Raw genomic sequence first — 19,170 nt, 5'->3', positions numbered from 1 at the left:
TTTAACTTTCGCATAATATACTAAACGCTCTTTTTTAACATTTTTAAAGACAATCAGTTTATCTATCATTTTCGTAAAAACAAAAACTCAGTTATTTCAAACACAAAGATGGCGTGGGGCGTTCAATTGTTTTTGCAATAACCTGCTTTAATTTCTTAACCGTTTGACCGATTGTAACAAATTTGGTATCGTTGAAAAGAGCATTCCTTGGGCAATGGTCGTGGTGGTCGATTCGAATAACGCAAATAGAAGATGTGGGCAGCGATGGTCGCATTTTGAAAATACTCAAAATATATCGCCAGCATATTAAATGCTTCTTGGTTAGAAATCGGTATTTTAGAAAATATTACAAATTCAAAAAACTGCACATTCTGAATGTAAACACAGCAGAATAATTTACAAATCACGGCTGTTATTATTTTATAATTCATCGTGTTTCATTTGTTTAATTTTCCAAGGCCTACCTAAACGTGTAGGGTCCTTTTCCAAGGTTACCTAAAAGTGTAGGGTCCTTTTCCAAACAATCTTTCGCGCCATCAACAAATACCGGAAATACGTCAAATAAGATACAATTTAAGCATTTTAATTAATTAATTAATCTCATTTTCCCAATATTAGGAACGAGATTTTGAAAAACGGTTTTCACTGGCCTCTTTGGATGTTATTTGGCTACTTTTTCATATAGAAAAAGTCATTATCATTCTATTTGATTTTTTTAGGATTTTGGGTCATATAGTGTCAAAACTAGCCCCCTGGCGGAGAAGGATTCAACTAAATTACAGTTAAAACAGGTTATTGCAAAAACAATTAAACGCCCCACACCATCTTCGTTTCTGAAATAACTGAGTTTTTGTTTTTACGAAAATGATAGATAAACTGGGTCTCTTTAAAAATGTGAAAAACAATTTTTACTTTATTATGCGAAATTTAAAGAAAATGTAATTTTAAAATTTAAGATTTTAAGCAGTTACGCCCTCTATTAGTCATTTTTAGAACTTGAAAATATTTTCCAGCGATTCTTCATGACCGATTTACCCAATAATTTTTTTTTACTCCTAAGTCATATGACGGACAGTGCTCGAGATATGGCCGAGGAACAGTCTTATTGGGTCACCCGGTACTACTGTGCGGCTCACAAATCTTTCTTGTACGTTTAATTGAAAACGACTCTTTACTAGATAAATGCCGCGCTTAACACATACTTTCGCTTCGAAATCATGGCGAAGAATTCCTGTTGCCCGATATAGCAATAGTGCCCACAACTGACGTAGTTTCGCCTTGAAGGCTTTGCGAAAAAGACAATACGCGATCGAAAAATGCCGCACTCGACCTGCCTAGATTCGACCCGCAAATTTGGCAAAGAATGCTTCTTTCCCACCCGATTTTTACTTATGTACACGCCGAATTCTACAACCGAAACAGACCCTACGCAAAACCGGTTACAGCTGTTTTTTATGCATGTAAAGGTATAGCAGAAATGCAGTCCCTCATGCTCCGTTACGACGGTTTTTTTGAATCGGCACACTGCGGCGCGGCATTTCGACTCTTATTTGTTGGTGTTGCACGGGACGTCGGAAGTGGGTATCGACAAGGGGAACGTCGTATCCTTCGACAATATATTATTGTTGGTGGAGTCAAAACTGGCTAATTGAAGAATTTAATCTGTCACACAAAAATGCGTTGAAGTGCCTTCGATCTCACACGAGTAATGAAAGAACAAGAAAAACCATCTTGCGGGCATAAACAAACAGATTTCAGAAAGGGTATTGAAGGTGATGTTTATATTCTAAAGTAGAGTAGTCGCATTCATGAATGCCACAAATATAGAAGGTTAGCCACTTGTACTTGATAATCGATTTTTTTCTCAATTGAGAAGATAATACAGGGTGGCGCATCTGAAACGATCACAGAATGTGTGGTGTCGTGCGGTTTTAACTAAACATATGACTATCGACTAAATTGATATTAGCGGTAGTCATTCATGAATCTATGGGCAGATCGTTTTACATGCACAGCATTTTAAAATGAGAACACGTGGGGGTGTCTCATATATAAGTAGGTACTTATTGTATTACACACATACAATAAGGCAGTTAATACAGCAATAAAAAATAAAGAAGTCGTCATACATTCAACCACCGTACATAATTCGATTCCACAAGGGTCAGCAGCCAGCGGTTTGCGGTTTAATCGCAAACGTTAAGTACATGCTACATCTAAACCACAACATTTATTTAATCTGCTACATTCAAGTTGGTAAACTCTCTTCCTATTTTTATACAACAAATCGGTAATTCTAAGCTTGCAATTGCTTGCTCTCTGAAATTACAGTTAGTCTCAAAAGTGAGTGGGTACGATTCGATCACATTATTTTTATTTGATCGGCATATGCGTAAATGGGGATTTCCAAATGATTACAAACAGTAAAACACCAATAAACCACAATAAGGTCGAACGCGTTTAAACAGCGAAGCTGTCATTATCAGCGAACAAACGAACTAAACTGTTCACTAATGACGGCTTTAATAGCTTCTAGGTTAATCTCTTGCAGAACATAAAATTGTTAAATCAAATTTGCCACGATTTATTCTTAAAGATCAAGCCTTTAATCTTTACACAAACCACAAAATTTGTACCTGTAAGCTATACGGCACTTCAGCTTTCGGTTAGCAATGTTGATACAGCAATGGGTCCATTACAATTCTGCTTACAGCAACAAGGAACACTGACTTGTACGCTTAGGCAATGGAAATAGAAATTCTTTCGATAGAGCAAAAGTTCAAGAACGCAGTTATTTTCCGGTGGATCCTTGTACTTGTGAATTACAAACAAACCACAATTTTCATTATTGTAACTGTCTGGGCTTAATTAGTCCGATCAACAATGTGAGACATTTATTTAACTTATTACGAAATATGAGAAAAATTCAATCCGTAATAAAAAGGAAGTTGTTTCTTATCAAGTTTTTCTAATACGTTAATTGAGATGATGGCAGTAAAATCTTACGCAGCAATGACTTTTGTACCAAATTACATTAGCGCAAACTGTAACTGTCCTTGAATGTTAACGGGACTTTTTACTTCCCGAACATAAACCATTCTTACGCGATGTTAGCACTTCAGAATTTATTTATTTAAGAATTTTTTTAACAATAACTGCTAAATCTTGAGTTATATTAAACGTTCCAAACACGAATAATGGTCGTGACGAATGTACTCAAATCGAATATGATCCAACTAAAACAACGAATTGTTAGATGTCGCACTGCACACGACAGCCCGCATGCTATTCTTTTGTTCTAATTTTACTAAGGGTCACTTAATACAGATCTCTACCATCAGTGAGAGAATGAGAAAAAGAACCCGCTTGAGTAGCAATGGAAGATTGGCGAACACCTGAGAACAATTACAACAGAATATCCTACAGCTCCGTAGGAATTACTGTTCCTCATAGTGGAAGCCTCTTTAAAAAATATCTCCCCTTGAGAAGGTGGTCATTGTCGTTTCTTCAAGGGCTTATCAGTCACATACCATCGGCCACTAAAGCGCAATTTGTTTTAACAGAAAAATTAGTTTCCATAGTGAATCTCATATTTTTTCCAAAATGATCTAAAAAAAGACCAACAATTTCTACTTTAGACCCTCCTGAAGTAGACATATGTATTTACACTCGTATTTACATGTATTGTTTTTCCCTATGTCTACTTTTAAATAATAAAATCTCTTCTGAAGGGCGCCTAATTTTATGCAGCCAAAATAACTTCTCAAAACAAATAAACATCTGCCTGTCATATTAATTAATTTGAATATTGCTGCGTTGGCTTCACATTAAATAAATCTTTTACATTCCTTAAAGGGCACTGGCACTATACCAATGACAGTATCAACTTTTTCTTCAGTTGAATACATCGCTCACGAACGAAAATAAAAATATGAAAGCCAAAGCTACAATGTTCAAGTTAGCTAATATGACATCCAGATCTTTATTTGTTTTAAGAAGTTATTTTGGTTGCATAAAATTAGGCGCCCTTCAGAAGAGATTTTGTCATTTAAAAGCAGACATAGGGCAACCTTCTCATTACATCACCAGTGACTTCGTCTGTGGTGCTATACGATCTTATTGTGCAGACATGTTTTGATTTCTTTATATAAATACGCGCATCAATATATCAACTGATGAACGAGAGCGTATTATTTGCTACCGAAAACGAAAATCAGGTCACAGATCATTCCCATACGAGTGGTACATATCGTGGAAATACGTAACAGAAGAGTAACTTTCCCTCAACTTTAATGAGTACGATTTTGATTAGCCAATATGCACCTACATAATACTAGAAGTACTGTCAACTGTGTGATTGATTCAAGGACTATATTTTATTAAAAGATAAATATGTTTTTTAACGTTATTGTGTTTGTTACAGGGGCAACTAAATCCACATAGACTACCGCACTCATGGATTTCCGAAACCCATTTTGTTTTTCAAGGTGACGATGGAGGACTGGCTGTGCTCGATACTAAAAATTTTACAGTTACGCTTCTAGTTACTAATCATACCTTGGTAAGTGGCCGACTTGATACACAATGCAAACATTGAAACTTGTCCTTTCGCGTTTTAGAGGCAGCTAAACGTACGAAGCTACCAGTGCTCCAAGGACCTTAAATATGTGCTCTTCCAACATAACGTTAAACCTGTAAGTACACTTACGTTACGTACATAATAGATAAAAAACGTATTTCCTTTTAACGTAAAGATTGTGAAGGGATAAGCTTTATATATCCATAAATCAAAGTAATGCTTATTGTTCACTCTCTATTCAGAGAAGATTTTAGAATTATGGACGTCCGTAGGGAGCACCGAAATAACAACCTACTGACACGCATGCATTACCCCAGTGGCATTGCGAGAGGGTCGCTGGAATCTTTTACAAGTGGGCTTAATTGTAAAAGCATTCTAAAAATACGGAAAATATGAAAAGTCAAGGTTTTAATGTTTTATTCAGTTATCTTGCATCCTATACTCATTTTCATTCAACCCACCTCTATCATCAAAATAGCGTGTGCGAATTTCCATTTTATCACGACTGCTAATAATAGGCGCGATAAACTACGAATTAAAATGGAATGTGATCGAATACGTTTTAACATCTAGATATTAGCTATTGATTTTCAAAACCACCCTTCGCGTGTAACTTTCCAAACTGCTCAAGTGTGCAAGTTTCGCGATAACAAACATTAATAAACGTTACCGTTCTAATTCTGACTAACTTACATGCTTTAAATAAACTTAAATATTCCTAACGATGGCAGGGCGAAGCTATTTTTGGACGACGTTTATAATGCAAGGACCGAGAACCCACCCCTTGCATTTGCTACTAACCAAGGCGATAACACGCGTAACGTCAAAATCAAATGTCGTCATTTAATGCGACACGCCCTCTGTCGTGCATTATTGCTGAAGTTTCAATTGTGAAGGTTAATTTCTGAATAATTTATGGCTGTTATTTGCAAATTAGTAGCGTTAAATCAGCTGTTGTTTTGTTAACTTCATTTGATATTTCACATAAACATTCAATAAATGCACCTAAAACTACATCCATGAACATTCATATTGTACCGTAAATTTAATTCGTGATTCATTGATATAAAATTAATTATTAATGCCATTAACACTATTCACGACGAACTTAATTTGCAACGGTTCTTAAATAGATTGACTTAATACTTATCACTTACATTATTATAACAATATAACACGAATATTTATCGCTTCTACATCGATGTTAAGAGTAAGACTAAATATAATTCAAATTGCCTATACAGCAAACAATAAACCTTCTAGGAAAATCTAGAAGGCACATAATATTTCATAGAGAGAATTAATCACATATACGCTTTCATTCCGTAGCGCCGGTGGATAATCCTTTATCGATTTGATCGCGTCTCGATTATGTTCTAGAAGGATCGCTACACTGCCCCCCTCTTAAAACCGAATGAGTAAAGTCTACTGTTTGACTTTCAGAGCATAGTGTGAAAGCGACTTGTCGTGGTTTCTCTTGCCCCACATTCGTTGCTTCTAAATGTTCCTCATACTCGTTGCGCGCATGGCCAACCGATTTATATTCAGTGCCACTACTTTTCCTCCTGGTAGTTTCCGTATCTGACGTAATAAGTCATTTATTCTCGTCACAACTGTATATGATCCCTCCCAAGCTCTTTGAAACTTGGGGGCTAGCCCGCATCTTCTGCGGGAGAGCTACTGCCATACCACACTAGATCTCCGGGTTCATAACCACCAGTTTGGGCCTTCATGTCGTACTGCGCACCTTCATTCTATCGCTAGCTAACTGCATATTCCGCCGAACTTTCCAATTTCCAAATCACACGGTAATCAGATTTTCTGACCAAACAACACGGAACCTGGGCCCTGTCGTGTGGATTCCTGCACTGCAGAACGGTTCGCCAATAGGAATAAATGTAGATATTGGTCTTATTCATGCTGGTGGCCAGACACAACTTTTGACAAGTACTTTCTCATTGTCCTATTCACACGTTCTACGATTCCTTTTTACTTTCGTTGTGAAGCGGTGGTTCTGGTCGTATGAATGCCCAATAGTTGACACAGGAATACCATTTCCTTTATTAGCGAATTGAACCAACCTGGAAGATTCTCGTTATCTAGAATAAATTCATTTAAAAAAATTGCTTTTCTCAAGATTGGTCCACTCGTGAACAAATCTTGCAATTTTAATTAATTTTTGACTTTTTAAACCAGTAAAATCCAAATTTTATAACACCCCTAAAGAAGACGGTGTCCTACTGCTTTTAATGCATATAAAAATGGTTATCTTAATTATGTAGCAATACTAAGGGTGATATCCCTTGCCCGTTTAATCTCGAAACGGAAAGTCGATACAATTTTCTAGGTCTCTTATAATGAATGGCACCTTTGCTTGGCAGTTCAAATTACGTGAAACGACAGCAAATTAATGTAGATCCCGATATTTGCACACAATCGACCGCTTCAAACTTGCGAAGAATTACATCATGAAATTCAATAAGTCTATTCTTCTAGAATCGGTATCGAAGTAATTTAATGGTTAACAATAATCTTCCAAAAGGATATCGGTAATACTTGCAGTTAAAACAGAAACATTTAATAAGTCTTAGGGTCTAATAAGTTCTAAGTAGGCCAGAAGTAATATATCACGTGGTGTGAACTAATATAAAATGGCTGTTCCATGTAAAATGCAATGTTATCCAGATTCGATGTATGCATATATCAAAGGATATCGATGTAGGTTGATAGTTATATTGTAATGAATTTTCTACAGATTTGTCTACAACTTGCTTTGCTTTCAGCACTCTAGAAAAGCGCGAACTGCCTCAGACTGAGAATTACAATTTAATACGTTTATTAAATTCCAAACCTCAAGAATGCGAAATGAATTAATTAGTTTCCTAAATTATTAAGTAATAACACTGTGTGCCGAGGAAATAAATCTACATAGGTAACATATGTGTCTCTCTTTCCAAACAATTAATTTTAAATCAAGCTCAAAGCCAGTTGCCTTCTCCTATCAAATTAATACGATTTTACCTTTAGAAAATGTCAGTGCGTCAATAATGAATAAAATCATATAAAGGTTGCCTACAAAGGAGAAGTAATCGAAGCATTTGATATTGTTAACTGTAGTTGAATATGTTTCATATATGTTGAAAGACATTTCAGTAGAAGGTCAATTCGGAAGCTCCAAGTGACAATCAATCCAATTACCTTTGTAACACAGAATGGCTTGTTCATTGGTATTTACTTAGTGTCACCGTGTTAGACGTTTCAATTAACTATAGATGTCCTCTGTTTTCAATTACTTAATTGCTATTATTGATGTTCATTACGGTTTCATTTTCTGCAATTATTTGTAAGATGTAAACGGTTGGATCGTACACCTGCCGTAGCACGCCCAAATACTTGATTTCAGTACACGTTTTTGAATTTGGAGTAGAGATGAAGAACTGGTTAAATATTCCCTGAAAAACTGAATGCTTTAGCTAGACAACATCACTGTTAAAAAAATGAAGGCTGTTTCTTTGGCAATATTATATATTGTTGTGAAAACTACTCCAAGCGGGTCACCCTGTATGTCTAATTTCAATTTTAATTAATTAAATGTGGGGATCATGTCATTTGATGTCGAAGTCGATTTTGTTTTGTATCAGGATTATTAGTCGTTAAATGCGTGGCTTGTTTAATTTGTTTATTTCATTGTAAAGTTATTTTGTGTTAGTAAGATGAGGAACATTTGGAAATTATTTATAAAAGTTTATCTCATGTTTTTCTCCGGTCGTGGATAAGAAGTTTTCTTATCACTGCGCTAATTAAATTTCAAGATCAGAACATGTTATCGTCGTATGGAACACACAGAGTCTGTCTTATTTAATTGTAAAGTTGTGTAGAAGAAAGTTCGAGATTGTTTAAAGAATTTACTTTATGTGATAAAAGTGAACGTTAAGTCGAGTAAGCGGAAGCGTGGTTTACGTGAAATTCCGAAGCTTCATCATTTTGAGTCTATTTGTGCGTCTGTCTGTTTGTTTGATTGTTTGTTGATTATTGATACTGTAAAGTAATTAAGATTTGCTTTAATTAATTGTCTTTTGATTGCTTGTTTGAGTGGTATATGTTATTCTGGCCCTGAGTGCCTGTTTTTCTAAGTGATTTTAAAAAACTGACAATTTTGTTCCTTAACTCATCAAGTCTGTACACAACGAATTTCGTGGAATTTTCTCCATTTTCGCTATCCGACCAAGAATTGCAGTGCTTTTTTTTCGAATTTTCAAAAACTAATTTTATATTCGTGATTTTCATGTTCAAAATGTACCTACCAAATTTCGTCGAAATCAGAATTTCTTTCACATCCCCATTTAGGGGTGCGCCCTTTCGTGGTATAAATTTTGGAAAATCGGAAAGGGCATACTCGAAAACTTATTCAAAGACGTGCCACCGCTGTTTTTAACTCTTATGGTCACTCAGAAAAAATTAAAGAAGAAATGCAAATTTCACCACTTTTGTGGGGGTGGCTCCCAAAAACTTTGGACCATCGGTTTATTTGAAAAAAGTGCTTGTTTGGATCCCCTCTGCCACCCACGTTTCTTTTTCCATACTTATATGTAACACCTTGTATATCTAGCTTACCTCTGGCAAACCATTCTAACCGTTAAATTTGAGGCTACACGCCGAATCTACGCCATCTTGATACGAACGAAACGCGCACTACGGTAGTTCTCAGATTACCAACTTTGCTTTCCCTGACCGCTTCACACTTTTCTCAGGGTTCACGATGGAAAATTTTTTTCGGCCTGATGTTCATTTTTCTCACAACTTGACGCTAATTACCCCACTGCTTAATCTGAAATACCCGTCAGTTTTCGCCAACGACCTGATTCCCACTCTTTTTGATTCATGCCCGTTGTGGGATGCACATTTTTTTTCACCAAATAAATTAATTTTACACTAAGATCAATAACTCAACTTCACGTGGAGTGGAATCCCCCTGAATCGGCACTTACATGATACCTTACATGATAACGGTGGATGTGACCCTTGCAAAATCATCCTGTAACTCGGGCTAATTTCGTCCTGTCCCACGACTTCTCGGCGCCTCAAGCTTTCACACAAATGTTTAAAATTTAATCTTCTATCCTGCACCATCTGAACGGCCCTATGTCAGTGACGGTGCCAGGATCTTCACCGTTCCTGGTGGCCTACTACACAAAAACCCTTGAAAAACGCAAGTACCCGTGTACGCATCCGCAACGAGGTTCTAAAACTGAAGAGTCGTCCTAATATCATATGAGATTACCACAATCCGAAAAGGAGTTATAATTAATCCTAGGTACATTAACGAAAACATCCGAAGATGTTGTTGCATAAACTCCGCATCGACATCGTAACCTGCAGTAATGATGTGGTACAATGTATGTCTGGTTTCAATTATTTTTAAATCGGAAATGCGGTCGTTAATTTCTAGATTAAACGCAAATCTCGATCGTATTAAGTGAATTCGAAAGCAATGTTGTATCAGAATTAATTAATTATTTGGTGTTTGATCTGGTTTAAATAATTATTTGTTTATGATGTTTTGGTATTTGCAAATTTAATTTGCGTGTTAAAAGACTATATTTATTCAGGTAGGAATTATTCGCCTAGTATTTGTAAAAGTGTATCTCATGTTTTTCTCCGGTCATTGCGATAAGAGTGTTACAAGCGCGGATTCAGGTTCACGTTCCGAACTTAATGCATCGTGTGCGCATGCCCGTGTGGGAAATTTGCCTCCCCAATTTCTATTGAGAATTTTCAGCAGAATTGATCCTCTTTCCTACTTCGAGCTATAAATCTCAACCCCTCAGAGTCCGACACCAATTAATTGAGCAGGGGTGGCTAGTTTTTCTCCGGTCATTGCGATAAGAGTGTTACAAGCGCGGATTCAGGTTCACGTTCCGAACTTAATGCATCGTGTGTGCATGCCCGTGTGGGAAATTTGCCTCCCCAATTTCTATTGAGAATTTTCAGCAGAATTGATCCTCTTTCCTACTTCGAGCTATAAATCTCAACCCCTCAGAGTCCGACACCAATTAATTGAGCAGGGGTGGCTAGTCCCTGGGGCTCCCACTACCCTGAGTACTCGTGTCGATATATTTTCCTTTATTACCGAGTCCGATTTCTCGAAACTCTACTCGTGTATCGACAAATGGCAATCGACCTTCCACCAAAAGAGCCTAGAATCGCAACTGAAAATAGTGGGTACTGAGCCCCACCACCACGACGACAATATGTATCCATTATGGAGTCGATCGAATCAAAGGTCGAAAGTCCACGAAATTATTCACATTTCTCGGAAATAATCAAAATAAGTTTCCGAAAACATCATCGACCACGTGATCGAAACTCGTCAACATCTCGCAACGTGATCCGCCTTACTCTACAACAATCCAGACGAGGCCCATTTTACTTTAGCCAATATGCAAACCACACGAAGCTATAGTCAGAACCCATTTTACTTTAGCCAAGATAAGAATCACTTAGTTGCAAGGTTAATGTATTTTTCAAATGTGTTTAAAAACCTCTTTTTATTAACTGTTAGTATTCAGCTGTCTACAGACGCGTTAACATGAGCGTATTATTATCATCAGTTCTATCAGCCTCTCATCGTCTCCTAAAGTTATTATTAATATAAGCAATATTATAGCAATATTACCTGTACATTCCTTTCGAGTGTGAATATTTATAACTTTGAAAAAATAAGGATTTTCATTAAGAATTGGGAAAACGTTATATGTAAGTGCCGAGGCTTTTTGGAAAATGAGGTCTGTCGTTTTCGCAAGAAAGATAGCGCATAAATTTTTTAATTAAAAATTAACTATCCAAAATTCAACTTTAAAGGATCGCTATATAAGTTACCTTTGATTGACGAGTAGATACGTGATAAGTTCTCTCAATCTCTCTGCAGGTATATTCTAAAACACCACAGGACCTTAAAATCTAGAAAGTGAGCCACATAACGGCTTATTATACCTTATGAACATTGAATTTGCATCGCCCCCATTTTTCACAGTGATCCTTCCGGAGAAGCTGCAAAACTTTTTCTAGCAGACATCAATTCACCTCCTCCTACCTTTACTTATGTAGACCCTTTTAGTATCGAGACACCACTATCTTTTCCTAGAGTATAAAGTTCAAGTTCCGCATAACAAAATTGCATACCGGCAGAACGAAGAGGGGAGCGAATTCCAATACAAGTCAATACGGGACTACTGTCGGTGATAATTTGGTTTATTTTTAATTTGTCTTCCTACGCCTAAGGCGTGAGGATAATCACCTAATGCAGCCTGATCAATAGTAGTTAATTCCGACCAAGATTAGGATTAGCAAACAACGCGACATATAAATCGAAAGCTTTGGACCAAAGGCATTTAGTTTACTTTATTATACTTCACTGTTTCTAATTTATGTTGTATAATTTTGTGTCACATTATTTGAAGTTGTGAGAAAACCTTCGAATTGAAAGTCAAAGATAAATACGTTCCTCTCTCCTGATAGGTAAGTGACAGCTAACTAAACTAAAAGACTGGAATATTCAATGACTGCAATGGGCTGATTGTGTAGAATACCGAGGATATTAAAGAGGAAAGTTTATTTTAAAGCCTCTACATTTTTTGTTAGCGTTCCTTATAAATAACAATTTTGCTGTAGAATGGAGACAGTTCGGCGAGTTTCAGATATTTGGCAAAGTGCCCCGAGAGCATCGTACCATTACTGCGGGACGTACACGTATGTCCGGGCAAAATATAATTGATTACTGCTGGCCTTTTGCTTCAAATGAATTTCTGTTACCCTTACGCTCAGTTTTTCTTAATAAACGCATCCAATAGTTACCGGGAAAAATTTATTAACACAATCAAACGCTTCTTTAAATCAAAGGATAATTAATGGGTTATGTTGAGGGTGACACTCGAAAAACAGACTGTTCCCAATAAAAACGATAACTACGCAGCGGAAAGCGTTCAACGTGGAAATGAGATGTTGGTTTTGGGAAAGTGGGTTCGTCGACTTGAAAACTAAAACCAACCGCAGCTGAAGTACGTAGTAGTTAAAGTGATACACATCACTTCTAAGTGTAATCAAATGCTTTTACACGGTGACCAGGGCCGGATCTACATATTATGCGCCTATGGGCCCCTCGAATCGCCCCCCCCCCCCAAACCAATTAAAAGCATTTTATACCCCAACTAAAATTATTTTTTACTCTTTACTATTTGCTTAGACTTCAAAACAAAGTATATTATCTGTAGTTTGAATTAGAATTAGAAATGTACTCCTGTTTTATTAATTTTGCGCATCATTACATTACATCAACAGGAGGTGATCGTGGGGCTATATCCAATTTTACTTTTAAGAATATACGTCATATTTAAAGTTTATTTTACAGTTTAAACAATGAAATCCAATAGTACCTACATGTAAATGTAACCACTGAATAGTGTTTAAGAAAATTCAGAGAACCTAATGGATGAAAATTGATAAAATTGGCTAGAGGGCACCTTAATTAAGCGTTTTCAACAACAAAAATTTGCGGGAGAAGCTCTAAATTTTCCACAATCTCATTGTGAGGTTATGCTACTCCATATTTCATGATATACAATTTTCCAATCAATGAAATAAAATAACCAAAATTCTTTGTTTGGATTCGATTATTATCAATTAAGTATAATACAAAATCTGTTTCATGCAAATAATTTTCACGGGTCGATTCTTTTAGGAAGATTAAAATTCACTTCAAACTAACGTTATCTTCGTGATGATGGCGGAGGAACAGTACGTATGAATCGCGAATCCACGCATATCGGCTACAAATTCTCGAAACTAGTACTCGAGATCGTGATTACGCACAGGAATAAAATGCCAATGTTCCGCTGTGTTAATATTAATTTTACCCAATTTATTAACCAGGTTTTGTTGCGGGAAAATGCATCAATTAATTGTCTTTAAATGTCGTTTCTTGTTTAGAATTTGTCCATTCAAAATACAACTGGTAACAATATATATCGCTACTTTATAAACTTTCATAAACGAAAGTTTTAGCGCACCTAAGATGATACGTAACCGCTCTCGAAATTAGGTGCAAAATAATGGAGAAAAAAATTCTCACCACAAACAATACGTGCTAATTCTTTGAAATTCTAACCTCGTCTCAGAAAACCACCTTACAATCCGGTATCCCTGGCATTTTATCACGTACACATGCACGTTATCACTTATTTCTAGACATACTTTCGTTCACGTTCGCTATGAAGCGGTATATGTGTACATTTTCTTATGCTGAACAAAATTCAAATTTGAAGCAGCCACTCGTTAGAATGACATTTGGCAGTAGGTTAACCCTAATAGTGTAGAACAGATAGGGCAATAGCCCTATAGGCTATCACATTTTGGAGTTTTCATTTTTTCTTATTGTTGAGTTTAGCGATTTGTCTTCGAGTTAGAAGACTTATCGTTCGTCCTTTGAACAAGGTTTTGTTTACTAAAAAGAATTGCTGTATATCAAAGGAAAAGGTTTTGTACAGGGTGAGTCAACGATTGCGCGGAGTAACCTAATGCCTTGAAGATAAGATTTTTCGATAGAGTGCTTTTGTATTATGATATGGTTGAATATTCTCCACATTTTAAAAATATTTGGAATTATACAGGGTACGCCCACAAAGTAGGGCGCACCAATGGTACATTTTTTTAAATAGAACCACCTGTATTTGAATGCATATTTAAATTATACTTGTAATTGTACGTCTTTTTTATTATATGGTTAATATCCGAAAAGCTAGTAGTTTTAAAGATAATTCGAATTTTCTCCAGTTTTTATAGACTTAAATGAATTACGAGTATTAGAAAAATGAAATAATAAATATGACTTTAGCTTTGAACGAGGCAGATAAAAATTGCCTTTTTTTTGCATGGCCGCCTCACTATTATGTAAATTACATATAACTTAATTAAGATTAGAATATAAAAACCAGGAAAACCAAGATATTTCGGAAACTATCAGAGATAGGTATAGGACTTTCTTATCAAAAGCTGAAGGTTTTTGGAGGGGCTAAAAAATGACAGAAAAATATACAGGGTGTTCCATTTAAAATAAGTGAGATTTTTTAATATTATGTTTTGTAGCTTTGGATCTAGAAAAAAAACACCCTGTAAGCTATTTTTTTAATGTTTTATAGTAGATGTATTTATTTGATTTTTACTTAACCCAGGATAAAAGATATAAAACCTGGAATCAAAATTTAAGTAATAATTTTGACAATATACTGACGCTTGCAAATGCACAATTTTTCTTAAAAATCGAATTATCTTTAAAACTACTAGCTTTTAGGATATTAACCATATCGTACAATTACACGTAGATTTCAAAAATGCATTTAAATACAGGGAGTTCTATTTTAAAAAATGTACCATTCTGGCACCCTACTTTGTGGGCGCACCCTGTATAATTCCAAATATTTTTAAAATGTGGAGAATATTCAACAATATCATAATACAAAAGCACTCTATTAAAAAATCTTATCTTCAAGGCATTAAGTTACTCCGCGCAATCGTTGACTCACTGTGTACACTTCAAGTAAGTCAGTGTCCCAGAAATATATCACTGTTTTTAATTCTTTTAATAGAAACGGATTTCGTATTAGAAAATGGAATACTTTTCGCTCAAAATAGATTTCCTTTTACCATTTTTCGTACCTTTCGCAGTAATAAAGCTATCGGTCTCCGAGACCTCAATGTTGTGGCCGGAAAATAAACCACCCTGCAATATTCCGCATTAAGGACGTTCAACGTCAACACCACCAATTACATTTTCGGTATGGAAAGTAGATACTGCAAATAATGCTTTGCTCGTGGAGATATGATGCTGTTAAAAATAATGTGGACACTTATCTACGAGCAAACGGATATGCGCTTTCCGTAGATGAAAATTCATTGTGAAAGTTACGTAGAGCTTCGCGTAAATATTTCAAAGCAAATAGAAGCAGTATTAAAGAATACATAGAAACTTTTCTCATATATTTTAGTAACATTTTTCCTTGTTTCAGGTATTCCGACAATCTTTTACAGCACATTATACCATCTACGACGTCAGCAATGAGTACGTATCTTTTTATTTTCTTATCGATTTACTTATTTGGCTACTATTTAAGTTTGTGTGTCGGCACATTATAGTTGTTGGTATAAATGAGACTATTTACTTAGATTCAGATTTTCATTGCACACAGTCTCTATACTGATCAAAGGGTTAAGTGTGGAAAGTCGCATGTTTGGAGGAGATCAATGTTTAGGCAGGTTTTCTTATCGTCGATCTTTCTATCCCAAAGCTCTAGCTTGGTCAGATTAGCTTTGTAAATGTGTAAAGTAAAATATGCAAGAATGAACGTAACACAACGAAAATGGTCCAGGAATTCACGCCCGATAGTTCGCTCCATAATCCATATAGATATTGGCAATGGCTTCGAAGATATTTGATTTCGACTATTGAAATATTGGATCAGAAAGACATCCTAGAAACCTATGTAAAACCTTCACACCCAAGCAAAGTGTGTTAGTAGTCAACCTCCCTCCCCTCCCGTAAACTCCATGCAAGGAAACTTTTTCAACTTCCTCTACTACATTCAATGTGCGTTCAAATTTTCCATAAGCGAACATTGGTGTACGGAATATTTTTTATTTTACTTATTTGCCTTTATTTTTGAGTGAGGCGGGGTTTCAGCCAAGGCTGCTCTAACAACACAACCCACTATAGATTTACAAATAAAATACCCGAACCCGGCTTCGAACCAGGGACCCTTAGCACCACAGTCCAGTTTCAACTGAACTGCGCCACATGGGCCGGCTAATATCTCCGTGCTGTATATTCTGCAGAGAATATTATTTGGAGGCAATACGCAAACTGCCTGACCCACAGAGTAAATGTAAACTTGGACTAGTATTTACAGGGCTTCATAGCATGTTACTGTTAGCGTATTTACTCAACCCTCAACATCAGCTCTTACCAACAATGAGTGATAATCTTTGTTATTTGCAGTCATCACATTCCAGTACGATTGTCAACCGCTTCCAAAACTCAGCGTCAAAGACTGCAACACGTTCGTTGGTTGGGACAAACTACCGCCTTACTTATAATTTTTGATAACGATATCTACTATCGCCAGTCGCCTTCAGATGAAACGGATATTAGGTTAACTTTTACTGGTAAACCCGACATTGTATACAACGGTTTACCGGATTGGTTGTATCAAGGTAAGATTGGAACAGGCCACAATTTTGTATACCCACTCAGTGGGAAACTTTCATAGAGGATGTATTAAAGAAACCCGAGTCGTTGTGGACGTCTTATGATTCGACGCATTTGCTCTACGCCTCCTTCAACGACAGTGAAGTAAGAACATTGATTTACCCGTGGTTTACTTCAGGAAGCATTTTAGCCGCTGGAGGAGCAGTATTAAGTGCACCCACCTTTCCTCCGTATCGATCCGTAAGATATCCTACAGTAAGTGGCAGCTTTTTGTATTAAACGTTTTAAACATAACCTAAGGACATTTTAGCCTGGTACGCCTAATCCAACAGTGCAATTATGGGTATTAGATATTAATAATTTGACTGATCTTCGTAGATGGCAGGTATTTCCGCCTGCGGCTATTTCAAAACAGTACGTTACGCAACTCATCCCCGCCATTAATATTTTCGCACAGTCATGTGTTTCAGAGATTATTATTTAACATCGGCCGGTTGGATTGGACAGGGTAACACCCAAGTGTCTGCGGTTTGGATGAACCGTGCTCAAAATCTCAGCATAATATCCGCCTGCATCGCACCTAGTTGGATTTGCGTTGAGGTAAAACATACATTACTTATTTGCATCTTACGGACCAGTGTACACCCATGCGTAAATTGCAAGATGGTATACTCGCGAAAACAAAGAGTCACAGAGGGGTGCAAATGTTGTATGGGATGTGATAAGAAAACTAGAAAAGGGTGAAACTCACTAAGCGATGAGTTTTTTTAGTGCATTTCCTCAAAAATATAAACAGGTACTACTGCGTAGTCCCATTATCCGTCAGTCTGTCGATCCAGGGGTCTCTATCTTACGAGATATTGCTTTAATTTTATTGATGTCCTTTGGTATGATGTTAAGGTTTGCACCAAAGGAGGAATTTTTTGTGCCACTTACGAAAAAAGTTATAGCAAAAAATCTATTTTTCCCATTTATCACAAATTAAAACCTTTGTGGTTATAAATCTTATACGCTTGTTGCATTTTGGTCCTTCCCAAACCCCAATCTGATTGAGGAAGCGGCCATAACAGAAAAAAATTGACTTTGCAACCATGGTTACTACCTACTTGGCGCTATTATTTATTAGGTGTTATAATAGGGATTGCGCATGCGCAGACCCATCTTATTTATGGAAGGTTTTTACTTAAATTCTAAGGAATCTTATAAGGAAATAAATTAAGCGCACATCGAAAAATAGACTGTACATCCGCTGACTAAAAGACGCAACAAAATTGTACGCACCTTTCTCATTTGTGGCCCAATTTCAGCGGAAGATACTATAAACTTGATGTATCACGAGTGAAAAAGTGAATAACGTTCAATAGCTCTAAATTGTGGACAATTTTTTCACAAATTTTAAATGAAGATGATCTTTCTGAGTTGCAGGCAGAGCTGGATCGAGCGTTCTAAAAAACCGCTCGAGCGACGAGCGACAAGTGCTCTAATTGTCTCAAAAATTCGAGAGCATCGAGCTATTTGACAAAGCGAAACCGTTTATTGCAAGATCCGAGCACTCCTAAAAGTGCTCGAGCTATCACGAGCGCTCGGGAAAAATGCTCGTGAGCGGAAAAAACGCCCCAAGCGGAAAAAGCGCTCGTGAGCTGAAAAAGAGCTTGCGAGCGAAAAAAGAAGTTAGAGCGATAAAAAACCCTCGTGGCGAAAAAACCGCTCGCGGGCAGAAAAAAGCGCTCGAGTATCGGAGCACCAAGCGGACGCTTCGAAAAGTTCGCTAGCGCTTTTTATGCTTGGAGCGTTTTTCCAAACGAAACACTCGCAGTACCCACAGCTCTGATTGCAAGCTGATTTTTGGTAACAGAACGGGCTTTAAAAAATCGGTTTTTGTCATCATTTTGGTTAAATGGCTAAAATAGTTATTTACACAAGTTAGGAAAATGATACATTGCTGGCGAGGAAATATTGAAGGACGGGGCCCCTTTGGGGCCGAGTACTTTAATTTCCGAGTCAAGTAGTATCATTTTAGTGACGAGTTTTGTATTGAATTTTACCCGAAATCTTATTTAATATAACATTTCAATTTTTATATAGAATTTTTGATTAATGTCAATCTGTCAGTGATGACAGGAATCATTCTAGACATTCAGCAATGTCACAGATGCGGCCGGTAAAGTGCCGGTGTGGCAAGAAACGTAGTCTGCTCTGCCTCTGTTAAGTTAGTTATTTACATAAAAGTCAGGGAAATGACACATTACTGGCGAGAAAATATTCAAGTACAAGGCCTCTTTCTTCGGGGTCGAGTACTTTCATTTCCGAGTCAAGTAATGTCATTTTACTGACG

At 36.7% G+C, this 19,170-nt stretch overlaps 1 protein-coding gene across 3 annotated transcripts in view; it reads left to right on the top strand.

Moving 5' to 3' along the window:
* LOC116170852 (inactive dipeptidyl peptidase 10-like) overlaps positions 1-19,170 on the top strand; it is a 226,028-nt gene that overhangs the window by 194,569 nt on the left and 12,289 nt on the right. For all 3 annotated transcript variants that reach the window (XM_031487380.1, XM_031487379.1, XM_031487378.1), the window contains 7 exons: positions 4,424-4,561; positions 4,620-4,694; positions 15,640-15,692; positions 16,626-16,840; positions 16,897-17,090; positions 17,146-17,249; positions 17,306-17,435. In XM_031487380.1, the coding sequence (XP_031343240.1) occupies positions 4,424-4,561; positions 4,620-4,694; positions 15,640-15,692; positions 16,626-16,840; positions 16,897-17,090; positions 17,146-17,249; positions 17,306-17,435 (909 nt within the window). The remainder of the gene's footprint in view (positions 1-4,423; positions 4,562-4,619; positions 4,695-15,639; positions 15,693-16,625; positions 16,841-16,896; positions 17,091-17,145; positions 17,250-17,305; positions 17,436-19,170) is intronic.

The sequence above is a fragment of the Photinus pyralis genome, unplaced genomic scaffold, assembly GCF_008802855.1.
Source record: "Photinus pyralis isolate 1611_PpyrPB1 unplaced genomic scaffold, Ppyr1.3 Ppyr1.4_LG5, whole genome shotgun sequence".
Lineage (NCBI taxonomy): Eukaryota > Metazoa > Arthropoda > Insecta > Coleoptera > Lampyridae > Photinus > Photinus pyralis.
This window is presented reverse-complemented; position numbering and strand designations above follow the sequence as displayed.